Source organism: Brassica rapa, chromosome A10, assembly GCF_000309985.2.
Source record: "Brassica rapa cultivar Chiifu-401-42 chromosome A10, CAAS_Brap_v3.01, whole genome shotgun sequence".
Classification (NCBI taxonomy): Eukaryota; Viridiplantae; Streptophyta; class Magnoliopsida; order Brassicales; family Brassicaceae; genus Brassica; species Brassica rapa.
This window is the reverse complement of record NC_024804.2, coordinates 17,034,811-17,062,126: the sequence shown is the minus strand read 5'-3', so window position 1 is coordinate 17,062,126 and position 27,316 is coordinate 17,034,811. Positions and strand designations below refer to the sequence as shown.

At 39.3% G+C, this 27,316-nt stretch overlaps 7 protein-coding genes across 10 annotated transcripts; 2 read left to right on the top strand and 5 right to left on the bottom strand.

The window, feature by feature from the left end:
* Positions 1-785: 785 nt before the first annotated feature.
* On the bottom strand, positions 786-2,388 carry LOC103846565 (tetraketide alpha-pyrone reductase 2). 2 transcript variants are annotated; one of them, XR_004452783.1, is made up of 5 exons: positions 2,149-2,388; positions 1,703-2,067; positions 1,240-1,592; positions 888-1,150; positions 788-830 (listed from the first exon to the last, which is right to left on the bottom strand). XR_004452783.1 is itself a non-coding variant. In XM_009123509.3 (4 exons), exons 1-4 carry the CDS (start codon positions 2,252-2,254, stop codon positions 1,009-1,011), a joined length of 966 nt encoding a protein of 321 aa, XP_009121757.2. In that variant the 5' UTR covers positions 2,255-2,388; the 3' UTR covers positions 786-1,008. The 2 variants fall into 2 exon arrangements, 1 of the variants encoding a protein (XP_009121757.2); XM_009123509.3 differs by having other exon boundaries at positions 786-1,150.
* Positions 2,389-4,172: 1,784 nt separating this feature from the next.
* On the bottom strand, positions 4,173-5,668 carry LOC103846564 (nudix hydrolase 16, mitochondrial). Its single transcript, XM_009123508.3, has 4 exons — positions 5,351-5,668; positions 4,968-5,085; positions 4,781-4,864; positions 4,173-4,616 (listed from the first exon to the last, which is right to left on the bottom strand). Exons 1-4 carry the CDS (start codon positions 5,419-5,421, stop codon positions 4,359-4,361), a joined length of 531 nt encoding a protein of 176 aa, XP_009121756.2. The 5' UTR covers positions 5,422-5,668; the 3' UTR covers positions 4,173-4,358.
* A 160-nt stretch (positions 5,669-5,828) lies between these two features.
* On the bottom strand, positions 5,829-9,864 carry LOC103846563 (sulfate transporter 4.1, chloroplastic). Its single transcript, XM_009123507.3, has 15 exons — positions 9,480-9,864; positions 9,193-9,394; positions 8,934-9,102; positions 8,503-8,568; positions 8,308-8,415; positions 8,099-8,206; positions 7,811-7,876; positions 7,635-7,695; positions 7,368-7,495; positions 7,236-7,277; positions 7,027-7,143; positions 6,861-6,912; positions 6,621-6,759; positions 6,456-6,544; positions 5,829-6,346 (listed from the first exon to the last, which is right to left on the bottom strand). The coding sequence occupies exons 1-15, from the start codon at positions 9,862-9,864 to the stop codon at positions 5,994-5,996; spliced, it is 2,085 nt and encodes a 694-aa protein (XP_009121755.1). The 3' UTR covers positions 5,829-5,993.
* A 290-nt stretch (positions 9,865-10,154) lies between these two features.
* LOC103846562 (myosin-11) lies at positions 10,155-14,863 on the bottom strand. The gene is made up of 18 exons (XM_009123506.3): positions 14,602-14,863; positions 14,271-14,483; positions 13,825-13,920; positions 13,433-13,485; positions 13,245-13,341; positions 13,065-13,138; positions 12,837-12,948; positions 12,641-12,751; positions 12,363-12,439; positions 12,074-12,140; positions 11,877-11,942; positions 11,654-11,761; positions 11,445-11,575; positions 11,286-11,352; positions 11,140-11,207; positions 10,962-11,055; positions 10,814-10,884; positions 10,155-10,742 (listed from the first exon to the last, which is right to left on the bottom strand). Exons 1-18 carry the CDS (start codon positions 14,749-14,751, stop codon positions 10,367-10,369), a joined length of 2,031 nt encoding a protein of 676 aa, XP_009121754.1. The 5' UTR covers positions 14,752-14,863; the 3' UTR covers positions 10,155-10,366.
* A 240-nt stretch (positions 14,864-15,103) lies between these two features.
* LOC103846561 (mRNA-decapping enzyme subunit 2) lies at positions 15,104-17,848 on the top strand. The gene is made up of 8 exons (XM_009123505.3): positions 15,104-15,661; positions 15,749-15,900; positions 15,988-16,115; positions 16,227-16,322; positions 16,878-17,030; positions 17,121-17,224; positions 17,303-17,370; positions 17,448-17,848. Exons 1-8 carry the CDS (start codon positions 15,576-15,578, stop codon positions 17,609-17,611), a joined length of 951 nt encoding a protein of 316 aa, XP_009121753.1. The 5' UTR covers positions 15,104-15,575; the 3' UTR covers positions 17,612-17,848.
* A 430-nt stretch (positions 17,849-18,278) lies between these two features.
* Positions 18,279-21,789, top strand: LOC103846560 (ABC transporter G family member 6). Its single transcript, XM_009123504.3, has one exon. It carries the CDS (start codon positions 19,444-19,446, stop codon positions 21,622-21,624), a length of 2,181 nt encoding a protein of 726 aa, XP_009121752.1. The 5' UTR covers positions 18,279-19,443; the 3' UTR covers positions 21,625-21,789.
* A 52-nt stretch (positions 21,790-21,841) lies between these two features.
* On the bottom strand, positions 21,842-26,994 carry LOC103846559. Of its 3 annotated transcripts, none has more exons than XM_009123501.3 (7): positions 26,904-26,994; positions 26,727-26,771; positions 26,555-26,616; positions 24,721-26,458; positions 24,298-24,604; positions 24,089-24,225; positions 21,842-24,003 (listed from the first exon to the last, which is right to left on the bottom strand). In XM_009123501.3, the coding sequence occupies exons 3-7, from the start codon at positions 26,570-26,572 to the stop codon at positions 22,964-22,966; spliced, it is 3,240 nt and encodes a 1,079-aa protein (XP_009121749.1). In that variant the 5' UTR covers positions 26,573-26,616; positions 26,727-26,771; positions 26,904-26,994; the 3' UTR covers positions 21,842-22,963. The 3 variants fall into 3 exon arrangements, with proteins under 3 accessions (XP_009121749.1, XP_009121751.1, XP_009121748.1); XM_009123503.3 differs by having other exon boundaries at positions 26,555-26,612; positions 26,904-26,988; XM_009123500.3 differs by having other exon boundaries at positions 26,555-26,612; positions 26,727-26,966.
* Between the last annotated feature and the right edge of the window lie 322 nt (positions 26,995-27,316).

Genomic DNA, 27,316 nt, shown 5'->3' with positions numbered 1-27,316 from the left:
AATACTAGTGAAGAAGAGAGTGGGGAATTAAAAAGGGGAGTTGCACGGAAGTGGCAGCAAGTCAGGGGTTAGTTTTGTCAGGTTTTTCAATTAATTAAAGATATTTATAACAGCTCTATGGCATTTTAGATTTTAATAATTATAAAAAAATCCAAAAGTTGATTGGGAATGAGGAATAGTCAAATGATGACTTTTATACTCTATAGTCTAATACTAGTAACTCTTCCACTACTTGGGATTACACATGTTCTTGTATCAGTATTATTGTTTTCCTCCGTACGTGCGTGTCATGTTTTAGTCACGTGATACACCATAAGAAGGAGAGCTTTGTGATGCACATGCGAGGTGAGGTGAGGTGAGGCGATGAAGTAGAGGATCTTGTGATAATCTTCCAAGCCTGTGATGTTATATTAGTTTTTATAAAAATATATTCACATTCATACACATAATGTAAGACTTTAACATTAGCATTTTCTATTGAGGATCTCGGATTGTCCTTGAAAGTATACAAAACTTTTTTATTGAGGTTCTTAAACCTTTGATGTTTCTATGGATTGGAGTTTGGGCTAAATGAAAGATGTGTTTCTCGGCCCATTAGCCTCAGTACGATTTAATTTGAGCCATTCATAGTGGGAAGAGTTTCGTTTAAGGAAGTTAAGACATGAAAATTTTCATTGTTGCTATTACTAGCAATGAACTACGCTTGGATCATGGGGATAACCTCTCCACTTAAATGAGACTAAAAAACCTGTCCTAGTTGATTACCAAAAAAAAGTCTGTCCTAGTTCAAATAAGATGTTGCCTTGGTATTACTAACGTGACTATAAAACCACCTTCATGTACAATAGAAAGCCACCATAAGATCATTTGCTAACGCTTAATACAACAAGATTTGAACAAGCTATTGATTAAACCAGCTTATTGAGTTTTATTATTATACTGGAACCAATCGGTTACACAATCACGATCCAGCAACCGACAATAAAGATAAATGGAGATGGGATATCATCAGAGCAGACCCTTCTCCTGAAAACTGCGGATACAATCATCAAACATCTCAAGCAATGATTTGAATGATGCAAATCCCAACTCATGTATCTTCCTTGTATCCATACTATGTGGATTATTGTCCCCTTCTTTGTTACTGCACCTGAAAAATAAAACAAAAGAATCAATCAACCAACCAGCCAACCAAAATGAGATCTCGACTACGAAATCTTGGCAAGCGTGAGATATTACTTGTTCTCAAGTGGGTAATTAGGATACTTGTTTCTGAGCAACTCAATGATCTCAGACCAATGAGCAACCGAACTCGAACATACGATTCTCCCTGATGCTTTAGGCTCTTCCATGGCTAACACATGTGCAGCAACTACATCGTCTATGTGCACAAACCCGACCGTTAAATTTGGATACTCTCCAGCAAGACCTTTGACAATGGCGAGGATGTAAAGAAGAGTACTTGTGGGTTTAGGTCCAAGCAATGGACCAACCACAAAGGAAGGATTCACAACCACTAAGTTTAACCCTTTCTCTTCAGCTATTCTCCAAGCCTCTTTCTCACCTAGAGTCTTTGCATATGCGTACCAAAGCTAATACATATATCCAAAACCATACACATACCATCAACAGAGTTCTTTCTTTCTATATAGATAACAAATAAATGTGTTACAGAAAAAAAAATCCATAAATGTTTTCTCACGTTGAAGCGTTTGCAGTAGTCAGGGTCACTCCAATGCGACTCGTTGAGGGGAGAGGCTTTGGTGGCGTCGAAACGGTACCGTATCGAAGAGCAAGAAGAAGTAAGAACGATCCTTTTAAGAGTGGTTTTGGACTTAGCACAGGAGTTCATAACATTGGTTGTACCCTTGATGATAGGATCAACCAACGTTTCTTGAATGTTGTGATCCTGTGGAACAAGAACAGGAGAAGCCGTGTGGAATACTCCATCGACGCCGTTTACTGCTTCGTCAAAGCTTCCATCAACCGTTAGATCAGCTTTGAACATCTTCAGCCTCTCTTTTGCTCCTTTCAGTTCCCATAGGAAACCTACTTTCTCTTCATCCTCTTTTCAAACACAAATCAAAATCAAGTTACTGGTAATGATTCGAAATAAATAAATAATAGTAATAAAAGGATATATCTTACGAGGGTTTCGAACAGTGGTTCGAACTGTGTGTCCGAGTTCGAGGAGTGATTTGATGATGTAAGAAGCGATGAAACCAGTTCCTCCAGTGACCAGGTACTCTGACATCTCTCTGTCTTTACGCTGATTTGAGTTTGTTTGGATTAAGGTTTTAATAAAGTGAGATTTGTGGGAAGTACAAGGTGAGTAGTTGACTCACACCATCGTGCTTTTTTTCTCTCTCTCTCTCTCTTGCCGATATTTTATCAAGTGGGTGGTTCATAGTTTACACGTGGTTCTGTCCACGATATGTAATGTAATTAGAATGTGGGAAAGTGTCTCTAAGTGAAAGCAGCATTCATAATAGTATGTTTGATGATCAATGAAAGCATCATTCAAAAGAAGCACAAACCATAAAACACATGAGATTTGATATCTCTTATGTATTAATTAAAAAGCATTACTATCTGTTATATGTCATTACTAAAATGACTTTTTAAAATTTTAGAGATATATGTTGTTTTATCAAAATATATATTATACTTTTTATAAACTAATCATAAAATTAATTAATAATCTACAAAACAAAGTATTTTTTCTTATTTTTTATAAATAAAAACATGAAATTATCTAATTTAATTAAATTATATATGATAAATAATAATTTTGAATAATAAATATTTAATTAATTACATTTTTTTCTTACAATGTTATATTTTAAAATTTCAAAACAACAATAAAATAAATTATTAAAACTGTTAAAAACTTTACATTAATAATTTAAGTAAAATCCCTATAAAATTAATGATTAATGATTTAAAATTTTGTTATAGTAAAATGCAAATGATCACAAAATATATGGGTGGAAAGTTTCATTTAGAAGATATTTATATTAAAAATATATATTTATTTTAATATCATTTAAATTAAGCTATATACCATATAGAAATATTATAATTTAAAAAATTAAGAAATATGTGTTATATTTGAATTGATAAAAATTAAATATTTATACAATTTTAATTTGATCAAATTATTGAAATATATTTACATATTTTTATTATTTTTTATTTTTCTTAAAAAATATTTATTTAATAAAATATCTCACTGAGACATGTTAATAGTAAAATCATTCATAAAAATCACATCCATTCAGATGATTAAAAAAAGGTTAGATGTAGTCATGGGAATTCAGGTGTTCGGTTCGGGGCAATTTAGTTTATTCGGTTTTTGGGTTGGGATATTTAGGAACCAAACATTTTTGGATTGGTTTGGTTCGGGAAATGTCGAGTTCGGGTTGGATTTTATTTATTTTTATATAACATGAGGTGGAACCGTATTATAAATAAATAGGGTTTGGTTCGGGTTTAAAGCCTAAAAAACAAAAAAAAACCCGAAAATCTGAGTTAAACCCGTAAAAAATAAAAAAAATATTCGGTAGTTTTTTTATGTATTTTTTATTTATAGTTATATTTATATATACTAAAATTTAAAATAATTAATATTTTTAATATATATCCAAAATATTCAAGTACATGTTTGGTTCTCGATTCGGTTCCGGTTCGGTTTCAATTTTCGAATTTATAAATATAAGAACCGTTTGGATTTTTGTAATTTTCAGTCCGGTTTTTCGGTTTTCTGAGGACTGGTTAGAAGCATCCACTGTGACAAAAAAAAGCATCCATAGTGAAACATGATTATGTTGACTGAAACCCAAATAGATGTTGACACAAAGCCCTCATTTGCTCTTAATAAAGGCCCATTCAATTGTTATTATTTTCTTTCACAAGTCAAAATATTTTAGACCAACGTCGCAGACATCACTTATTCATATTCATTCCCGGATTTGTAATCTTAGAAAGATTAGTATTTGTGTTTCAAAAAAAAAAAAGAAGAAACATAAGTATTTAGTATTTACTGTGTTGATGGAGATAGTAAGAGTATGTTGTGAACTAAGTCGGATGTGTACAAAAAGCGATTCTCTCGTTCTAACATCTTTAAAACATACAAAAACCTCCCTGTTTGGGTACAATAGACTAAGCATTCATTTGGACAAATGCGTAAATATTTTATTTGCTATTTCTTTATGAATTTCAGTAGATATTTGAGTTGTTGCAAATCGCTTTCACCAACATTGTTCACGTGATATGAAATGCCTTAGAAACAAAACAATTGATGACAAAAACTCCTACGTTGAGAAAAATGAATGGTAAAAAGAAAAGAGAAGTGTGGCTTATTGGATAAGTTCATGTCCTTTGTCCTGGTGCCATTTACAGAAGCCATCCTCCAAGGCACATTTCATCCATGCATGCCGACAATTCTCAACTGCTTCAGGAATCGTGAGCCATGTCCGACTCCTCGTCTCCTGTTCCGGCCATGAGTCCAGCTCTTCCTTCACATACAGAGCGTACATTGCAGCTTTACACAATCCTTCAGGGCAAAACTCGTCTTGGTGAGTCTTGCTCTTGAACTCGTATTCTCCCACCAAATCCTGCAAGTTCGAAATCTACAGGTTCAGTCCAGCTTCCTACTAACAATTACAAAGCCCATATGTAGCCAGCACCAAGTGATATACTCATGGGCCAAAATGGCTCTGCTACGGTTAAACTTCAAAAGATCTGGAAAAAGGTTTGTGATAAAAGGGTTCGTTCTCACCAGTAAAATCCCGCGAACTCCAGCTTCTTCGACAGCTTCTCTAGCTGCAGCCTCCCTGACAGTCTCATCATTCTCCCACCCTCCCTATAAATCAAATCAAATGGGATCTGAAACTTAGTCAAGAAAGAAGATAAACAACAGTAATGATTCTTGAGCAAGAGAAACAAAGCTAAAGCTTTGCTGTAACCTTTGGAAACAGAAGTCCAGGTCCACCAGAAGAACTAATCATCAACACTTCAACCACTTTCCCACAGTCAGAATCATCACCGACTTCTTCCGAGATTCTATATCTAAATGGAATGCACCTGAACCATTTGCAAAACAACATGAGTCATGAACCAAAGATCAGACAGAAGATATAGGCACTCATATGAACCAATTATAAGAGCAACCAAGTTCCTATAACCATTACTCCCAATCGCTAAAACATTTCATGAACTTTATATAATTCAATTAAGCAATCATACTATTGGAACAAGAAACTCAGAAAATCAAGGAATACACAGAGATCAATTCAAAGATCTACACAGTAAGTGGGGGGGGGGGGGGGGGGGGGATCAAATACAGTACCCGGCAACGAGACGGCAGCCATTCTCGTACCGTTGCTGAAGCCGACCCGTACGAGCGATCAAATCACACATCAGTTAAAGAGAGAGAGATAGAAAAAACTTGTTTCGATTCTAAGATCCAGAACAAAATTTCGAGTTTGCTACAACAAGTTTAAGAGAATGCTGAAACTTCCTCCTGCTCTAGATGAATACAAATGCGATTCGACCTCAACCATCTTCACCACCTAAGATTCCAATTCGAGAATAGATACCGGATCCATCTGATCCAACGGCTCTGATGGGATGAGATCTAGGGTTTCTGCTCGATGAATCAAAGATTTGTATTATGAGATGAGAACTCAACAATAACAGTTTCCTACTATTCTCGTTTATCGTTAACCGCTTCGTGATAACCGGTTTGAACCGGTTTATAACGCCCGTAAAATAAAATAACCCGCTTCAAACCGAACAGTCTTTTTTTTTTTTTTTTCTCAGTGAAGGATAGAGAAACAAACCGTTTGTTTTAAATTCCACAACATCTGTTTTTATTATATCAGTAAAGGATTGTCTTTCTCTAGGTAAGTAATAAACAAAGAAGATCGTGATGTATACAAAATCGCAACCCACTATACACAGTGAAGCTTCTTTACATTATATATAATACCTTATTTTTCCCCTGACAAGAGTGCCTCTTTCAACAGAGTGTTACCGGGTTGAATATCACTGTATGATGAATTGTTGCTGCTGCTCCCGTTATTCCCAAACCTCCTCAAGAAACTTGGTTCCTTCTTGTCTTCAGAGTTAGAGCTCTGTACGTAAGTAAGACACACCTGAACCGCGTCATGTACTCTCACAAAGTACCATTCTTTTCCAACAAGCTCCACCATTCCTGATCTTGCTATTGTCATGTGTACATCTTTGTTCGGATTTGAAATCGCTAGCTGAATCTCCCTTGCTTTGTACTCCTGATACAACTCTTTCAGGGCTTCCACTGCGCTCGAGTCTATGTGAGTTACAGCTGCCATTTGTTTGTATTTATTTTGGTTTAGAGATTTCTATATCCCCTCTTCAAAACATTTTGATGAATAGTTCAGACAATAGAAAATTTTATATATATAGGGACTTACGAGACATTTCGAGGATAACAAAGGAGATTCTCTCCACCTCTGGTCCTCTAGTTGTGTATTTGTCAACAGCTACTTCATATTCTCGTAGTCTGCATTTTGAAAAGAACACGGTTTGTTATTCTTTCAATAGTTTCACACCATAAGATATAAGCATGTCACTTTCACCTGTCCTTGATGTAACTTATGTTGGCAAAGTAAATAGGAGAATCGATTCGGACAATCACTATCCCATTGTATGTGTAAGCCTCGGGATACTGCTTTACGTTTCTGTACACTGTGGTGCCTGGAAGACGGCCCAAGACAGCTACAAGGAGAACATTCATGATAAGAAATGAGACCAAGTTAGAAAACAGACACTCTTAGAACGCATGTGATCGGGAGACAATTGAACAAAATTCCTCCTACCAATATGAGGGTTTGCAGACTCGTGGATGACGAAAGCTAGTGAAAAGCCAACCTAAAATAGAAGGTAGTACAACTGCGTGAGTCCTTAGAAGCCATTGCTCAGAACTCATATACACACACATTAGTTACGGGAACCCGAACATACTAAGAGTCTTTAAATACTCACACCAACAAGGACACCGATCTCTATTCCGAAGAACAAAGTCGTGGTACTAGTGATGGCCCAAAGTGTAAAATCCCTCTTGTCCACACGCCACAGGAAGATAGCTTCATCGTAGTCCACCTATAGTTAAACATCCGGAGAGTGTAAGTTAAAAAAAAAAGAAGAAGCAAATTCATCTTTGGCCCTTGGCAGGTGGGTTTATTTGAACTTACCAAGCCACTAACAGCAGAGATAACTATTGCTGCCAAAGCACACTGTGGATTCGAGAGAGAGATAAGCAACAGAGTCAAAGTTAGAAGCCAGAATATAGTTTCGCAACTCTTCAAAGTTTCGTAAAGACAGACCTGTGGTATGTATTTGAACACAGGTGTCAAGAACAGTAGAGAACATCCAATGATGATTCCTGTTATGAGTCCTGATAGGCCAGTCTTAGCTTCACTTTCGTTATTCACAGCAGACCTAGAAAACGATCCTAATTTTGCATTCAGGAACATCCACAGATTCGTCAAATTAAGGTTATTAACTCCAAAAAGCGCTATACAATAATATGGACAAGAGTTTATACGTATCTGGCAATTGTTAATGACTTTCGTCATCTCAAGATAACGTACCAGTAGCTGGGTATGCGGAAAATAATGACCCCAATATATTTGCAACACCAAGACCAAACAACTGTCAAGTGAGGAGAGAAACAGTTGAGCTTGCAATGAAGACGACGAAAAAGAAAACGAAAAAGAGCAGTTATACTGTCTAGTGTTACTCAATTTTCTTTAGTCAAGCAGAATACCTCTGAATTTGAATCCAACTCATATCTGTTTTTTGCTGCAAGTGCTTTGGCAATTCCCACAGATTCCTGGATAAAAGAAATGTAGAACTACTTCATTACCCAAAAACAAAACATAGTATCGATTGACATGCGTTACTGCATCCGAGTCTAAACAAGGAATTATCTTTCATTATTTCATTAGGAAGTTAGATAGCCATATCTATGCATTTATGGTTTCTCGTGATTAGATGCAGCTGCATTTTCCACATGCCAACTGGGATAAAAGTACTAGTGATATTGATATCTCACCAAGATGGCAACACCAGTAATGAGAGCTGATGTTGGAAGCAGTGTTTTTGCATGATCAAAACTTCCTGGGAAAGAAAATGTTGGAAGGCCCTGAGGTATTTCTCCGACCTGGAACATACTATATTTTGTTATTACTGCATACACTTAACCACTATGAAGCTCAACAAGAAAAAACACACTAAATATAGTTCGTCCTTCAGGGATCTAACCAGAGAGATGGAAGGTGGATGGAACACTTTTGCAATGGTTGTACCAAGCACAATCCCTGTGAGTGGCGCTGCTGCTCGTAAGAACTGAAGTTCCTTCTTTGCTTTCCCCTGCCATGAAACACAATGACCTTATTATGATACTAAAAAATGAAAATACTGTTTCCATGGTAACACAATAAAGAACAAGGCTCATACCACATGCTTCATCACTTGAAGGATTACTAGAATGAGAGATCCCATCAAGAATGGTGGCCATTGAAACTACAAAACACAAAAAATATCCATCTAAACAATGTAAGAATAAGTAGAAAACAAAAGGCGTTCGCAGCCAAACTGATTTTCCATACAATAATACATGCAAAATCATCATAGCATGATGATCCAAAATACAGTTTCAGCTAAATGAGCATTAAGAGAGAGCCAGATATATACTAAACGTTTTAATTAGGCATTGACATTTAATACAGTGTAGAAAAAGATTACGCAGATCAAAATATAGAGAGGTGTGAAAAACAAATCCTCAGTCTAGATCATACTTATCAAACCCAATCGAAAGACCTAAGCCAAATAGAAAATCTTTTTTTTTTATCCTCAAATGTTCAAAGCTGAAAAAAAGGAAGATTCACCTTATCAGCTCCAGCTATAATACTCTCAACTAGTGGCACAATCTTGCTGCTCCTGGCAATGCTATAGCCCAGAAAATATTTAACTTGAGATAATCCAATCACAATGGCCGAAGCACTAGTAAATCCAGATATGACCGAGTGACTAATGAAACGAATAAGCCATCCAAGCCTAGATTGAAACACACCAACAAGGGAGATCCTCATGAAACAGCAGCAAACAGAGGACTTTTATTATATGGATATAAATAATAAACGTTACCTTAAGAACCCCATGATGCACTCCAAGATACCAACCAAAAGCGCTAACAAAATCGCAAGCTCAATATGCAACTCCTCAGACGAATCAGCTATATCTCCCAAAGCATTGGAAACAAGAAGCGACACCAATGCAACAGGTCCAATCGCGAGCTGACGCGATGATCCGAATATAGCATAAACAAATATCGGCACAAACGATGAATCTGCATCAATAAAAAATCATAAACACACAATCAAATCAACCTCACATGATTAAGATCGTTAGTTTGTTATGAGAACGAAACGCACATAGGCCGTAGATTGGTGGAAGGCCAGCTAGCTTCGCGTACGACATCGCCTGGGGGACGAGCATTATACCGACGGTGACACCGGCCATGAGATCGAGCTTGAAGTACTCGTTCCACCGGTACGTTCGAATCCATCGGAAGCAAGGGAAGAGAGTGTCGACCCAATCGAGGAGGCTCATGCGCTTGATCTTCGCCGTCCATCGGGAGAAGATGTCGTCGAAAGGGATGGAAGGAGGGCGAGCTTCGTCGGAGGTGTCGGGATGCTGGAGCGGGATTACTTTTACGGGTCGGGTTTGACCCGGAGTCCTGGGGGAGGAAGAGGAGCCGCTACCGGATCTTGAGAGGAGGCTGTTTAGGTCCTTGACGCTGAGAGATGCGTAGGACATGGCTGTGGCAGTTTAGAAACCGTTGATGGTGAGATGAATTACATATGTTATGTATGTATCAATCATCATCATCGTTTATCACATGTTGATTCGAAAAAGGGAAAGCTTATACACTAGTGGTGGTCAATTTTCAATTATGTTTCAAGTTTCAACTAACTTAAAATAAACTTTTTTGTTTTATAAATAGAATCAAACCTTGACTAATCTCCACGTCTTTGCTTTAAAAAAGAAGAATATATTTGGGTCTGATTAGTAAAATGATGTAGAATAATACTATTGAAGATGCTAGATTTTGTTAACCAGTATAAAAGGTTCACGTTTAAGCGCTTTCATTTGTTCCAAGTAGACATACAACAAGCTGTTTCCATAAATTACCATAAAGATCAGCAAAAGCAACTTTTGAGAGTTATGTCCAAGGTAAAAGATAAAAACAAATAACTGTATGAGAGCATGCATGTGATGATCATTATTATTCTGAGTTGCTGAGGTACTACTACAACTACTACTGCAGTTCTTTCTCTAGTTCATCGAATTCCCATCCATCAACCTCATCTGCAGTGTAATCACGAGCCACTTTACCAAATTCAGATTCAAGCTCCGCTAGCTCTGCTTCATGGTTAAACTCTTGACTCGAACCAGTAGGAGTAGTAGTAGTAGTCGGTGCTGTCTCGCTCACCTCTGGCTTTTGTGTCACAGTAAGTGTAGATTCGAGTGGAGCATCCATGCTACTACTGCTGGGCTTAGGGGCTTTGGGTGATGAAGCAACGCTTTTAGGAGATGGAGTCTCTATCTCTAACGTTGGCCTCGCTATTGCTTCAAACTCCTGCCTCAGTTTCTCCATGTCATCGAATAGCTCTTTCACTCGCCGGTCGTCCTTCCTGGTTATAATTGCACGAGTTCAGAACTTGATAATAATAATAATATAGTTAAGATGTAATGTTCCACTCACTTTTCCAGTTTGCTTTGGAGGACTTGGAAATGCTCTTTCATGTTATCCACAATGCTGAAGGTCGCAATGATCTAAATTTTTTTTCGATAAAACTATATTAGTGAAAAGAGAAAATTAGAGAGGAAAAAAACAAGGTAGCAAATCTCACCTTAGTCTCATAGTCTAGATACTCCTGCTCCAGACTCTTCCTCGGGTTTGCAACCTGAGAGTCCCCCTGATCTGCATTTGGTGGCTTCTCTAACCTGTCACCACCGCATTCAAAAACTGTCACCACTACTGCTAAGAACAATAACAAGAGCAATCTAATTTCAACAAGAGGCATTTACCCAGGACCAAGATTCTTCAGATTTTCCACATAGTTTTCTATACGGCGTACTAAAGGTGTCACTTCCTTCTGTACAACATGAAGTGTTGATTTAGCACTGTCATTTATTAATTAAGTTCTAAGTTTCTACAATGTACAGAAGGTTACCTTGTACGTTGAGAGTATATTAAAAGCCACATCCGTGAAGTAATCCTCGTGCTTCTCCAATTCGTCCCTAAGACATGCATCCGCTATTATTATTCATTGTGGTCGGCTAAAAAAAGTAACATATATTGCGAGAAACAGCTGAGAGTTTGATAGAAATACAAAGTCTGCTTATCCTTAGTTTCGGTATACGAGCATTGAAGAAGCCATGTATCCTCGAGAAAATTAATCCAAGTCTTGATAACTTCTGACTCTTTCTTACAAGCTACAACTGATTTGGACAGGTCATCCTCCTGCATGCATAATCAAACTATTTCACGTGAAAATTATTAATCACGAGAGAGCTACTCATATCTAGAAGAAAACGCCACCTTTGTTTTCAGGTGAGCGATTATCTGATTGTTGGCTTCACCGAATTGATCCCTCTCCTCTGTTGCATTACGGAACCGAGCTTGAGCAGCAGCTAATGTTATATTAACCTACATGAGAGAATATTCATTGACACACCTTCTTTACCACAATAATCATAATGCTCAAATGAAATAAAAGTGACTCACAAATTGGTTTTATATAGACAAAGCAGATTCAAATTACCTTCTTCAGTTCAGCTTCCAACTCATCTCTTTGTTTCTCAAGCTGTGCAATCTCCGCACTCAGTTCCTGTACATAATAATTAATAGGAGATAAACTCAATACTGTCAGCTGATGAACATACCGAATAATGCTGCCACCATAAGTGGTTTTTTCCCTCTTGCATACCAAAATAACAAATAAAAGTGGAGAAACAAAACCTTTTCCTTTTCACCGGTTTCATCTGCTTTCACCACGCGAGCTTTGAGTGCCTCTTCTTTCTGAAGTCTGAGAAAAGACAATTGGACAATTTATATCAATCAGTGGTGTTTTTCCTTCAACGGATTAAGGCATACAAATACAACAAGACCGGCTTTGATGAAAATCAATAGTGTCTTGATAGTCCCATAGTTTAAATTTGATATGCATATATTACCAATACCGTAATTGAACAGAAAAGTACCACCTTCAGAAATAAGGAAACTAATTGGAGTTGATGATAAGCTTTACCTGTTTTCGGATATTCGTTTCTCGGCTTTGGAAATCGAATTTGCTAAAGATTCCAATAATACCTTGAGCTTGTCGACCTGGTTCAAAGACAAATTATGCATTATTTTCCATGATTAACATTCTCTCTCCCTAACATCCAGAAGTCATGAAATGTAAATGCTGTCATGGAATAAGGAAATTCTTAATACTCCATATTAGCAAGTAGGACAAGATCTACCAATCAACTTGTATGGTGAGTATGATTGTGAATAGCCGTATAATAAAGCCCACAAGCTTACTTTTTGAGCATGTATATCAGGTGAATCACCGTTGCTTAGTTGCCTCTTTCTAATTAAAAGCCCTTCTAATCTGGAGCAAATACGAATCTTTGCAAGTGTTTCTTTAAGAGCCTGCAAAAGGAGAGAGTCTATCATACGGAGCTACCCAAATAAGCTTAGGGAGAGAAAATAGGGTTTGGAGATATTGTACGCGTACCTCTATTGTTAACGGAGCCTCTTTAACTTCCTTGTCATCACTCTCTTGTGGAAATCGAGAAGCGTTCATCTTTTCGAGTTTTTTTCTAAGATCAGAAGCTTCAGCATCAATTCTGAAAACATAGACTCAATCAACAGTGATGCAAGATGAACAGGACTCTATGACTCAGTTATTCATTCATAGACAGAAACGAGAGTAAAAGGCACATGGATATCTTCATTTAACCACCTCAGCATTTCAGCATTAATCTTCAATCCTGTGATAGCATTTTGGGCAAATTGAATTAATTCGTCCTGCTTAACCTGAACAAGAGCAACCCACACAACATTGACGAGTAAGCAAGTTAGGAGGAGAACCAAAAGCCCATACACTCACATAAATGCTGAGTTGTATTGCTCAAGCGCTTACCAGTACTTCATCTTTGTAACTCGAAAAGACTGTAGCAAGATCCTGCATACTGCTGACTATGGCATCATGAACTTCCTTTCCTCCATTCAGACAAAGCCTGAAAACAATGTTAAGCTCTATAAGTAAACGCTTTAGTTTGAAGCCAAATTTTTGAAATGTAATTTGGAATGGAATACCAGCCTACTCACCTGAACATCTCCAGGAGTAGAGTAACTTCCTCATCATGTGGTGGCTCCATAATCTATAATTGAACAGTCAAACATAGAGTTAACAATTCTCCAAAAATAGAGGTATAGTACAATATGCAAAACATTTCGAGAACAAGATAAATGACGGCTCTCACAACATATAATAGTCTACCTAAAATGGTTAGACTAGTTATTTACTTTATCTTCACCCAAGCTACATATTGTCTTTCCATTTCAATTATCTCGAATAACACTGAGAAATCGAATCAACAATGATGTATCTCAAGCATTTCACGTTCCAAACTCTTGAATTTTTAGAAAATGGAGAGACTGTTTGTTTTTTCACTTTACAGGTAGCCACCAAAGGATCAAATTAGGTTGCAAAAGAATACCATGGACAGAACGATGCCCTCCAGAGCTTGACTTTGCAGAAAAACATCACGGAAGTTTAGTGGCTGACCTCCTATATCTGGATCGTAGTACAAAACCTACACATGGAAAGGGATCTTCTGAAAAAATGTTTTGGAAAAAGTTCATATCTACAGCACATGAAACCAGAAGCAGAATACTGTAGGAAGAAAGTCAGTTTTAATCAAACCCTTTAACCAAACCTACTTAAAGTAATATTTTTGAGATATTGAAATGCAGGATGAGATGATGATATCTTTATAAATTTCCTCTTTTAAAAAATAAGGTGGGGGAACATATAACATTCTTAACCAAACACCACTTAGGATCACAATCATCTCTACTTAACTAGAGTATTTGATATTTAGGTAAATTTTTGATATATTTTTTTCCAAACTTATGCAAAAAAGGGGGGAAAAAACAGCAATACCCATTCACGCCTCTTAGCTTCATCAGAAGCAAATTGTTCCTCAGAAGTCACATCTTTATCCTTAACGGAAGAAGTTCCAATAGCTTTATGGATCTCCTTAAGCACAGATAACCATCTGGTAATAAGCAACGCTCTTTCATGACCCCTGAACGAGACCGCAGCTTCCTCCAATCTCTGAATCGTCTGATTAACACTCTTATACGCCCCAACACGCTTCAAACAAACAGCCACAGACTCCAGATTATTAATTCATGCAAAGTTCCTTAATAGCAAAATCAAAACTTTGACCTAATCGCAAAGGGAAACCAAATTAAAAAAAAAAAAAAATTACAATGCGGTCTTGAAACAATTTGGCTCCTTCAGCGACGGCTTGGCCAGCCTGCTGAACGACGGAGTCAGCGTAGTTCTTGACGGTTCGTGTGATGTTTTTGCGGTTACCAACCTCCACCGCCTTGTTAACAGCCGTTCGCAGCCACGACATGGTCTCGCTTCTCTAACTGACGGAACAAATCTGAAGACAAAATCAATTTCACAGAGACTAAAATCACCGAAATGAAATGAGAAGCCAGCTCGGTCAATGTATCTAATATTTAATTATTTTTAACCTTTTTCTCTCGGATATCCATTAATGTATCCAATAAACACTCGGGTCGGATCTAGGATAGTTAATCCTGGGTATAAAAACTGAGAACCGAAAATCGAACCGGAACCGAAGCGAAAAATCCAAACCCGAAACCGAATCGATGTTCAAAATAATCGAACGGTTTCTATATTTCTACAACCAAAAAAACAAACCCGAACCGATTTTCATAGATAACCGAATGGTTTCTATACTTTAGAACCGAACCGGAACCGAACCGAACCGAAAAACCTAACTCACGGGCTAGTTAATGCATGAGAGAGATAAGAGCAAGAGCATTAGAGGTTCAAGAGAGAGGTTCACACGTTTTACGAGAAAAAAAAAATATTAAAAAAAGCAAAAGTGAGGAACTCACCCCTTCTCACCTCTTCTCCATGATACCTTCTATCCTAAAGTTCATCACTGTAGCGCGGGCCCCACGACACGTGGCGGCCCGCGATTGGTCAATTTTTTTTTTTTTTTTTTTTTAAAAAAAAAAATCAAAATGAAAAAAAGAAAAACTTTAATAATAAAAAATTAAGAAGGGCTTCGGGGTTCACTGATGCTCATGCTCTCAGGTCCCACGTTTCCATATCAGCTTCTCTCCTCTTCTCCGAGAGAGACAACACTCCTTCTCGTCCAGTATTAGGGTTGTAACCACTAGTTCCCAAACAAAGGGAAGAACAATGTCGGGTCTCCATCGATCATCAAGTTCATCGAAGAACGTCGGAAACTGCCTCCCCTCAAAGGAACTCCTTGACGATCTTTGCAGGTTTATTCCTTTTTTTTTTCTAATAGAAAGTGAAGTGATGTGTTCGGTACTGATGTTTTTGTGGATTGTGTTTTTTTTTTGTTTCAGTCGATTTGTGTTGAATGTCCCTGAAGAAGATCAACAGTCGTTCGAGAGGATTCTGTTTCTGGTGGAGTATGCCTACCGGTACTACGAAGACAATGCTGTGGAGAATGATCCAACGTTAAAGTCTCTGTCTTTGAAGGAGTTTACTTCGCTCCGTATCCTTTAATCTCAGTTTCAGTATAAGCTGATTAGTGTGTTTAAATTTGTTCTCTGTGGATCTTTTTGCCTTAACATGAGCTTAGTATTCAACAGCTGTGATGTTTTGAGACCTTATGTCTCTAACGTTGATGATATTTTCAAAGACTTTACTTCTTACAAGTGTCGAGTTCCCGTCACTGGAGCTATTATTCTTGATGAAACATATGAACGGGTTAGACCACCCTTGTGATCTTTACAGTTTTTGGATATTTTCTTGTCATCATCAGTTTACATTAGTTCATGCATTTCTCCCTCTCTCTCGTTCTTTTTTTGGAAATTTCAGTGCTTGTTGGTGAAGGGATGGAAAGGATCTAGCTGGAGCTTTCCCCGCGGGGAGAAGAGTAAGGATGAAGAAGACTATGCCTGTGCTATACGTGAGGTTAGTATTGATTTTACTGCTTCTTGTCTTTAGCGTGATTCATTTATTTTGTTCCCTTGACCCTTGTAGTAGCTTGATACTTGATAGCAAGCACTCATTTATCATAATTGCATCTTGAAAATGAATACTTTTTAATTAGAATAAGAGCTTCTTGAGTCATTGTATCTTATGATTCTACTTTGTCGGCTGTTGACATTTACAGAGATGTCTGCCTTATGTGCGCATACTCTTTCTTTTTTTAAGTATAGATGATGGAGGTGAAATTAGAGGAGTCTGTATTGGTACAGGGTTTCTCATTTTTCATACAAATATAATAACTTGATCATTACACATGCTCCTTAAGTATTTCTCGTACTTGATGTTGCTGACACATGCTCCAAAAGCGTTTCTTGTAGCTCTCTACTGCTATTCTACTTGTGGCAGTTTAGATTGAATTGTCCTGTTGATTGTTTATTTAAACTTGGGTCATGTGTTAACTATGAAAAACTGAATGTTTTGTCTTGTCACACTTTCTTTGGCTGTTTTCTCTAACTGCTCTTCTATGCTAAAACACAGGTCTTAGAAGAAACTGGATTTGATGTCTCAAAGCTGCTCAAGAAAGAAGAATATATTGAGTTTACATTCAGACAGCAAAGAGTGCGGCTTTACGTAGTTGCTGGGGTGGCAGATGATACATCTTTTGCACCACTAACAAAGAAGGGAATCAGTGTATGTGATGTAGGGTGTGGTTTTGTCTACGTATGTAAATATGATGGATGAGTCTCTTACTTACGCTCAGTTGTTGTGGAATAATTGTAGGAAATTGCATGGCATCCGCTTGATCATCTTCAGCCAGCAAGTAATGAGGTGATAACTCATGGAGTTGCTGGTCTCAAGTTGTATATGGTGGCACCTTTTCTTGCGTGAGTAGTTGTGCCTTTTTATTTTGTCCACATAGCTATTATTGGTGCATAGCATTAGAGATTTACAAACATATGCAGGTCGTTGAAGTCATGGATATCAAAGCATCCGGCTCCTCGACCACGTAGACGTGATAAGCCGCTTAGAGGTTTGATATTTTCAATTAGCATCCATAGAAGAGATTGTTTGTGTGGCAGAGATCTCACTTCATAGGCTTTTGTACAGCACTCTGCGTGTGGAACGCGAAGACTAGTAGTGGTGGAGGAAACGGGACAGCAACGGAAAGATACAATAAAAAGCCCGAAGTCAACCGTCCCCGAGACACTGAGCCTGGAAACAGTTTCAGAAGCTTCAAGTTGAACATGTCAGCAATCTTCGAATCAGCTTGACTAGTCAGTCATATATGGGTGGTTTGGTATCGGAGGAGCTATGATGAGATTTGTGTATAGCAAAACCGTTTGGATGATGGCTTTAGATGATAATACTTGTGACGAGCCTAAGGTTAAAGGAGCTTCTTATTCGTGTAGAGAGTCAGTATCATCTTCTTAACAGTTAGTACAATTGTTATTTCTTAATTTGTAGCCCTGACAATGTCTATTTCACGTTTATTTTTTTTTTTATCTTTTCACTACAAAAAAACAGCGGCATACTGAGGGAAAAAATCGTCGGTATATCGTCGGAATAACAGTATTCCGACGACATACTGACGAAACAATTCCTCGAAAAAAATTCTTCGGAAATTCATTACTCTTCGGAAATCCTTCGGAAATTTCCGACGGAATTCCGAGAAAACTCCGAAGACAACCAGTTCGTCGGAAAAGTCTTCGGAATATACCGAGGGAGGACTTCCTCATGAATTCGGTTATACCTCGTTGGTATTCTTCCGTAAGCAATCTCGTGTTCGGATCCAAATGAGGTCGATCGATCCAAGAACAAAAATAATTTGAAGAAGACATATTTTTTTATGAATCAAATTCGTGTGTAAAGAGAGTGAAAGGGAGGATGAAGATATGGAGTGAATGAAGAGGAAGAAGGGTGCTTGTATTTAAAGTTGAAATCCTGCCGACAGACCGAGGAAATTCCGACGGAATTCCGATGCCAACGGCTAGTTCGTCGGAATTTCCTCGGAATTTTTAAAATCCCCCAACGGCTCTCTAACGTCTATAATATTTTCTCGGAATTCATCGGTTTTTTCCGAGGAATACAATTTTCCTCGGTATTTCATAAGAATATTCCGACAGAATGATATTTCCTCGGAATTCCGTCGGTATATTCCGAGGAAATTCCGAGGAAACTAAATTTTGTGTTTCCTCGGAAATTCCTTGGGATATTCCGATAATTTCATTTTCCGTCGGAATTTTCGTCAGAATACCGCTGTTTTCTTATAGTGTTTCAGTTATGTTAATCAAAACGTATATGTCGTCTTTTCCAGGCCCGTCTCATGGGGATTGAGGGCCCAGTGCTACTCTAAATTGTTTCACAAATGTTATTTAATAAAATAAAATCATTAAAATTATTGAGTCCTATTTTATAATGGTTTTAAAAATTTAGGGTCCTAAATTCTAAAGAAAATTAGTAAAACCAATGTTGGGCCCTGTACATTTGTTCCATGGACACACCCTCAAAGCCGGGCCCGGTCTTTTCCACCACATTCGAAAAATGAATTCGCCTGGTTAAAGTGAAGGATGAAGGTTGTATAATTTATCTTCTTAGCTTAAAGGTTGGTGAAGGAACGGTGAATTCATTCACCAAGGTCCAGAAAATGAATTTACCTAGTTAAGAAAGTTACTATAACTATCCTTATGATAATCATCTTTTCACATTGTATAACTTATCTTCTCAGCTTGAAACTTGAAAGGTGGGTGAAAGAAAGGTGGCCTAAATTGGGCAAGGTTGGCCTAAAATATATATATATTTGAATGCTATACGAAAACACTGTGGTGACATGTGGCATTTTGTGTTTTACACACTAACTTGTTTTTATTTTAGGTTTGGAGGTTCATCTACACTAGCCGTCACCATTTGTGACTTTGAAGTTTCTCTTTTAAAAAAAAACTGTTCATCAACCTAATCCTATAAATCAAAGCAAAGGCCCAACCACATTGACAACTTTATCTATAAATAGAAATAGAAATTAAAATCCATCACTCAGAAACTCTTCCCTCTCCTGCTAACGGTAGCTTAGACGCCGTTTATTTTTTCCCGCTTTCAGACAAACACTATGTCCCGTGTGGTAGCAACAGACGACAACATGTCGTTACCGTTCTTCTCCCCGGAGCCTAACCATCTCTCCACCTTCTCAACCGCCTCTTCTTCTCCAACCTTTGCTCAGCTCTTGAAGAACGTCGGCGACACGACGACGGTTGAGCTCAACGATCAGCATCACGTCGATATGAATCTCGCCTCCCCAAACCAATCCGTACCGTTCCATCTCTCCTTCAACGATCTCACTTACAGCGTCAAAGTCCGCCGCAAGTTCACCTGGAAACGCGCCCCTTCCGCAGATCCCATCGTCGGAGAGAGTCCACTCTCTTCCAAGACGAAGACGCTTCTCAACGGAATCTCCGGAGAGGCTCGAGACGGCGAGATACTCGCCGTCCTCGGAGCGAGCGGCTCCGGTAAATCGACGCTGATCGATGCCTTAGCGAATCGAATCGCGAAAGGAAGCTTGAAAGGAAACGTGACGCTCAACGGCGAAGTTCTCAACTCGAAGATGCAGAAAGCGATCTCGGCTTACGTGATGCAGGACGATCTCCTCTTCCCGATGCTAACCGTCGAGGAGACGCTGATGTTCGCGGCGGAGTTTCGTCTCCCGAGAAGCCTCTCGAAATCGAAGAAGAGTCTCCGAGTACAAGCTTTGATCGATCAGTTAGGACTTCGAAACGCAGCGAAGACGATCATCGGAGACGAAGGTCATCGTGGAATCTCGGGAGGTGAGAGGCGGAGAGTTTCGATCGGGATCGATATCATCCACGATCCGATTCTGCTTTTCCTAGACGAGCCGACCTCGGGACTTGACTCGACGAGCGCTCTCAGTGTCGTTAAGGTTCTCAAGCGAATCGCGCAGAGCGGGAGCATGGTGATCATGACTCTTCACCAGCCTAGCTACCGTCTCCTTCGTTTGCTCGATAGGCTACTCTTTTTATCCCGTGGACAAACCGTATTCAGCGGATCTCCCGCGATGCTACCGAGTTTCTTCGCGGAGTTTGGCCACCCGATTCCTGAACGCGAGAATCGAACCGAGTTCGCTTTAGACTTAATCCGAGAGCTGGAAGGATCAGCCGGTGGGACTAGGAGTTTAGTTGAATTCAATAAAGAGTTCAGACAGAGAAAAGCAGAGCCAAGAACTCAGACCGGTCTATCTCTAAAAGAAGCCATCAGCGCTAGCATTTCCAAAGGGAAGCTCGTATCCGGAGCCACTAGTGGCTCCGGATCGAGCCCCGTTTCCACCATTCCAACGTTTGCGAACCCGTTCTGGGTCGAACTTCTGGTTCTAGCCAAACGTTCCATGACTAACTACCGCAGACAGCCTGAGCTTTTCGGGATACGACTAGGAGCTGTTCTAGTCACCGGATTCATCTTAGCAACCATGTTTTGGCAGCTTGATAACTCCCCTAAAGGAGTCCAAGAGCGTCTCGGATTCTTCGCGTTTGCGATGTCAACAACGTTCTACACCTGCGCAGACGCTTTGCCCGTTTTCCTCCAAGAACGTTTCATTTTCATGAGAGAAACCGCTTACAACGCTTACAGAAGATCTTCCTATGTGCTGTCTCACTCTCTAGTGGCTCTTCCTTCGTTAATCATCCTCTCGTTGGCTTTCGCAGCAACTACGTTCTGGGCCGTGGGGTTAGATGGAGGCCTCATGGGCTTCCTCTTCTACTTCCTAATAGTCTTGGCAGCTTTCTGGGCGGGAAGCTCATTTGTAACTTTCTTATCAGGCGTTGTCCCGCATGTAATGCTTGGTTACACCATCGTGGTAGCTATATTAGCCTACTTCTTGCTTTTCAGTGGCTTCTTCATCACGCGAGATCGTATCCCTGCCTACTGGATCTGGTTCCATTACATCTCCTTAGTCAAGTACCCTTACGAAGCTGTTCTCATAAACGAATTTGGTGACCCCACAAAGTGTTTCATCAGGGGAGTTCAGATATTTGACAACACACCTCTCGCGGCTGTGCCTCAGGGGATGAAAGTTAAGCTTTTGTCGACTATGAGCAAGTCGCTTGGCATGAGGATCACGAGCTCCACTTGCTTGACTACAGGATATGATATTTTGCAGCAGCAAGGTGTTACGGATCTCAGCAAATGGAATTGCTTGTGGATCACGGTCGCTTGTGGGTTCTTCTTCCGAATCTTGTTCTACTTTTCTCTGCTTTTGGGCAGCAAGAACAAGAGAAGGTAAGAACAAAACTGTGTTCTATATTATGGACTGATTCGAAACTTTGTTTTACTTGTTTGTGTACTGTACTTTCCTTTATTCTTTGTTGTATATTTTTTATTATTCTGTTGGTAAAATTGTTCAAAATACACCATTTGAACATTCTATGAAGAAATCATATGACATGTATGCCGAAAGATTTGCTAAAACCATGGTTAAAGTTAAGACATGGTCTCATCACTGAAACACATCATCCTCTAAAAAGCTTCATAAACTTGCCTTAGAAATAAGAACTAAATACAAACTCAGACACATTTCCAAATCAGAATGCTGGACTCTCTCCTAGTTCCCAACACACTAAGCCTCCTCATACCAACATCTACTGATTAAACCAGGCGGAAATTCCATGGCATGACTCTTTCACATGCTTACACTGGAGAAACAACAACATCAATCACAAATATTCTTTTCCCTATTGTGAGATCTACCTTTGAAGTTCAAACCCACATGAAGTGAGAAAAAAAAAAGGACAGGAGCCATTAACCAAACCAACAGGTTCAAAAGATGGTGCAAGCAGTTTCCAGTATGTGTTGTCCCATGGCCTTTAAACCCGGTTCTATCAGCAGATATAATCAGTGGCTGTTTCAGCATTTCAGGCAAGGTGGGTGTAGCTAATGCTTCAAGTACCACAAAGATGTGTACTTATTAATCATCTTGAGCGTACCTAACGCTGAACTGATGGCATCATGTTAGAAGAATTCATTATCTGGTGTTATTCCAGATGAAAATGAATGTTCTAAAGCCAAAAACAGTCATAGCTTATCCATATAGTGGAGGTCATTATCGTCTTGCCAAGACCAACTTCGAGTAGTGCTTTGGCAGAGAGACTCGAACATCAAAACCTGCATTTTTTTTGCCTGTCTAAAAAGGTGTATGGGGCCAAATTGTCTGGAATGTATTTCCACAAGAGGAAAGTGTCTCTTCTAACATCCTAGTCATTCCTCGCTTCATATCTATTAGATCCGTCACATTCTACCCAAGCCAGCTGAGGATTACCGAGTGTGGACAAGCCTGAAATATCCCCACATGTATTTACACCATACCATTATCTTCCTTCAGTTTTATGTCCATTCACAGGACAGTGCTGCAGCGCAGAGGTCAACATTGAAATCTGAATCACAGTACGAGAGGCAACAAAATCTAGATGACACCAAAAGAGAAGAGCTGTACACCAGTTATCAGCTACTAATTGACCTCAGCCATAGTACACCACATAACTTTCGTTTTGCACCCAATTCACTATACTCAAAAATCTTCCTGGTCTTAGAAGATTCATCACGCAAACAGAAGAACAATCTTTCTTCTAAAACCCATCACCACCACCAACCTCATCCTGTTGCCAAATTTCACTGTGCTTTGAAGTATCCTCCAATTCCATATTCTTACTTCTTCCAGATGCATTCTCACTCGAATTCTTATTTTTCCCATCAGTCTCCACTAAACCCCCTTGCTCCCCTCTATTTCCAACACCAGTGTTCTGTCCAAATCTTGCAACGCCAGGGTCACCCTCTACATTAGTAGGTCCACAACCATCACTGTTAAAAGATTGTCTAAAAGAGCTGGAACCACCATCATGTCTATAACCAAACTGTCTCCTCTCAGCATTACCATCACCACCAAAACGTTCAGAATGAATCTGTCCTTCAAAGAAATCATCACTGTAGTCAACCCTCTCTCGAGGATCAAAGTTGTTCATGTTCCTATGTACAACACGATCATACGGTTTCCTAAAAGATATACCATCTCTTCCATAACCTCTCCCCCGTGCATATCCTCTACCACCCCTTTCATAACCTCTCCCCCTTCCAGCATATGACGGTCTATGCGAGTAAGGAGGAGAGTTGTGCCTTCTGACAAACCCGCCTTCCCTTGGATAATCAGGCGAGCTTACCCTCCGACGAGAAAAGTCTGTATTCCCACTGAAATCATCCTGTGATCTGTTCCTGAAAGACGACGAGGACGGGCCAGCTGATCTGTCTCTTGATCTAACCGGAGACCGTGAACGATATCCAGGAAAATCTCGTTTGGAGTTGTTTGCAAAATTTGTCCGTCCTCCTCGACCAAAACTACTCCGACCTCGATAGGGACGTGACTGGCTCATAAACATTGGCTCCGTACTGTTGGATTGTCTTTCACCATCTCTAAACCCGTGAAACTCGGATGCATCCTCTTTGTTCGTTGGTCCTCTTTGAGTATATGAGAAGCTAGTGTTTCTTCTTGTGAAGGAGTGGGGGAAAGTGTCTCCTTCGTCGTCTGCAAGGCGTCTCCCTCTATTGGGATTAAATGTAAAAGCGCCGCCACCTCGACCCCGGCGAGTGTTTCCATAGCTATTTGACTCAAAATCTGCATTCATTAAGATGAGAGTGAGTAACTTAGGAAACAATGATCTTTGTTCTTACATTTGACAAAAGTTAGATATGAGTTTTACTTTTTGTATCCCTTTCATGGAGATTGCTTTCTGTATCATCATCAGAGAATCTCCTTTTGTGAGGCATGAAATTTAGCCTTGGGCGTCTTATGGTTTTGCCACGGTAGCTCTCACGCGAGAAGCTGCAGGATTCATCACTAGCAAAAACAAACAAAGTGTAAGTATCTTAAGGAAGTATAGAGATAAGGAAAGGGAAGAGAAATAATCACCTCCATCTCGAATATTTCCGCTGTCCAAGTGAGAAATCAGGCAATCTATCTCTTTCCACAAAGCTGTCTGAAGCATCTAGTGGTGTCCTGATTCGTCTCGGACTACCTTCACTCAACTCCATAGGAGGATCATCGTCAAAAGTAGAGATCTCTGCCTTGTGTGAAACTGGACTGTTGTTATCTAATGTCTCAGGGTTATCACCGTTTCCGCCTGACAGTGTAGACACACCTGACACTCCTTCACTAGCGTGAATGATTTGATGAGTTGACTTTTCACCATCCTGAACTATCCGGCCTTCACTATAACCTGTACCATCAAAAATTCCACTTTGAATATCTGGAGTAAGCCTCCTAGTTTCCAAATTAGTGCTTGCCATGTCAACTAATTTCAAACATGTAGCATTCTTTAATAGTTTTCATTACCTGTATTAACAAGAAGTGTAGCTTGACTCTCTTTTTCTTCCACATGGTTAGAAGTTTGATTGTTACCGTCAAATGGAACATCTGCCAGCATGGCAACTGGTCTTTGGACCTTCTCTTCGTCCTCGTATGTACTTCTTTTTCCAACTTGCTTCTTTAGCACTCTATCATTACCACAATCGTGGTCAAACTCGTGACTGCATAACTTTTCCCTTAGCTCCTTACCATATAAAATATTCTTTTCTTCACCACTTTTAGGAAGTTCATCAGTTCCAGGAGAAACATAGGTCTTGCAATCATTAGTCACGGAATCATTCACACCTGATGCATTGAGGTTATGATCTCCATGACCAGAGCTCTGGCCTGGATTGTCTTGTAATGTAGAGTCAGGATTTCTCGTCAATCCATTCGAGGACATTAGCACATTGCCGATGCCACTAGAAGGCATATATTTATCCATCGGACTTGGCGTGAAACTTGTCGGTAAATCAAGGATCTCATTTGATTGCATTAACGGTCTACGGCGATGATTCAACGTTCCATCTTTCCTATTAAAAGCTGCCGATTGAGTGAGGTTATTTGGCTCAGTCTTTACTGATGATATAGAATCCACAGGCTTCAAACTGCCAGATGCGAGACTGTTTTCTTGTCTGAATCTACCAACAACATCCTGTGATAGCCTGGTCGGATCAACTTGCACACTCTCTTCAGTGACTTCTGACTTCACAGTCCTAAGGTTTACCGAGTTCACATTACCAGCAATCACAGTTGGTCTAGAAGTACTTGTACAGGCTGATAGAGAAGGAGATCTGACAATAGGAGGATGTGCACCGAGGCCTAGACTAAGCGAACAAGTGGATTTAACCTGATGATCAGACTGTGTCAAAGTCAATGTAGGAGACTTAACCCCTTCAGAAACAGACTTTGCAATAACATTAGTTGATGTCTCTATCTCAGGGCAACCTGTGTTGTTGCTACTGTTTGAGAACGCACCAGTTGTCTTAACTCTAGTCTTGCGATCAAGACCATCTTCCCAAGCGTCCATGGTAGTATTCAAATCCCAATTTGATCTGTTCACAGCATTGTGAATTCCAGAACTAATAAAATCCGGGTCATGAGGAGCACAAACTCCCTTGCTTAACGACAAATCCAGCGCTGTAGGCTCTTCGTTGTTTTTAGTTATAGCACCTAGCCACAAGGGAACATTACCCGTACCAGCAGATGCTTGTGTTTGACACTCTTCATTGCCACGTGGCTCCCTAACAATGCTATGGGCCTTATGAACAGTGTTATCTGAGGTCACAAGTACACCAGGGTGTTCAGCAGCACCCAAAGGAAGCTTTCCCAGAGAAGTATGGATTGAATTGCCAGCTATGTCAGAACTAGAAGGGACCTCAGAGGCTACCAAAGGACTTGAGTTAATTGGCTCCTCAACTTTCACTCTAATTTGGTCAGGAACTAAGTTCCCGACACTCTCAGCATTTTTTCCGACAGGAAAATTCGCAGCAGACAATGAAGTTATTGGTTTCCCAATATTGATGATCCTAGATCCCTCGCCAATCATTTTCTGACTGACATGAGTCTTATCAGATGAATCCAAAGCACTCCTAGTATCACCTTTCTCGTTAGCTAGTGGATTATTATCCAAAGGTGCTTCCGGCTGCACGAAGTACTTCCTCTTCTTGATAGGAATAGCAGCATTGAAATCACTGTACCGCCATGTAGGCAGGCTGATCTGAGGCTGAGAGCAATAAGAAAACAACAACATGGTGAGTTTCTACAAATATTGAATGCATTAATAGTACTAGTGTTTAGTTTGGGATAAACAAAAAAACACCTGTTGGTTTCCAGACATAGTCCTGTTTCAGGCTTAACTCCACCTAACACTTGCAGATCTGTCTTTTAAATAAATAAAAGTCAAATAGAGTTTTCAGATCAAAAAATGAAAACATAAACCCCTAATTCACGCAACTAGCAGAGTATCAAAACACCATGAAGAATCAACAAACCTTGATGGAGAACGAGGACGTCAACTAGGATGAGAGATACAATCACTGACCAGAGAGAAGAGACGCAAATCCACCGACAAAAAAGAAAGAGAGACAAGTAGTAGAAGTCTAAGATTATAGGAAGAAAGAGAATAATAGTAATAGTGGGAGGGAGAGAAGGAAGGAAGAGGAATCTACCAAAGAGTGATGGAGAGGTCTTTGAGAGTAGGCAGCGGTTTCCAGGAAAGTACAGCTAATTGCTTCCAGAAAGAGATGCGAAGTTTGACAAGGGCCACACACATATAACTTTGCCTTTATATCATCTCATACTTTGACCCGTTACTAGGTCATTATTGTCCATAGGAATTTCTTTGTTGAATTTTCAATCATATAACGTTAAATATTTTTTAAAAAATCAATCAATCGATCATATTTGACGCAAAAAAACATTAAATATATAATTCATTATAAAATAAATAAAATTGAATATAACACATAGTTAACGATTTTATTATGCTTTATAGATTTTTATAAAAGGAAAAAAAAACATTTCTTTATCTTTTTAGCCATTTTTAAGATTAAGAAATACTAGTGATAAATCACCGGAATGT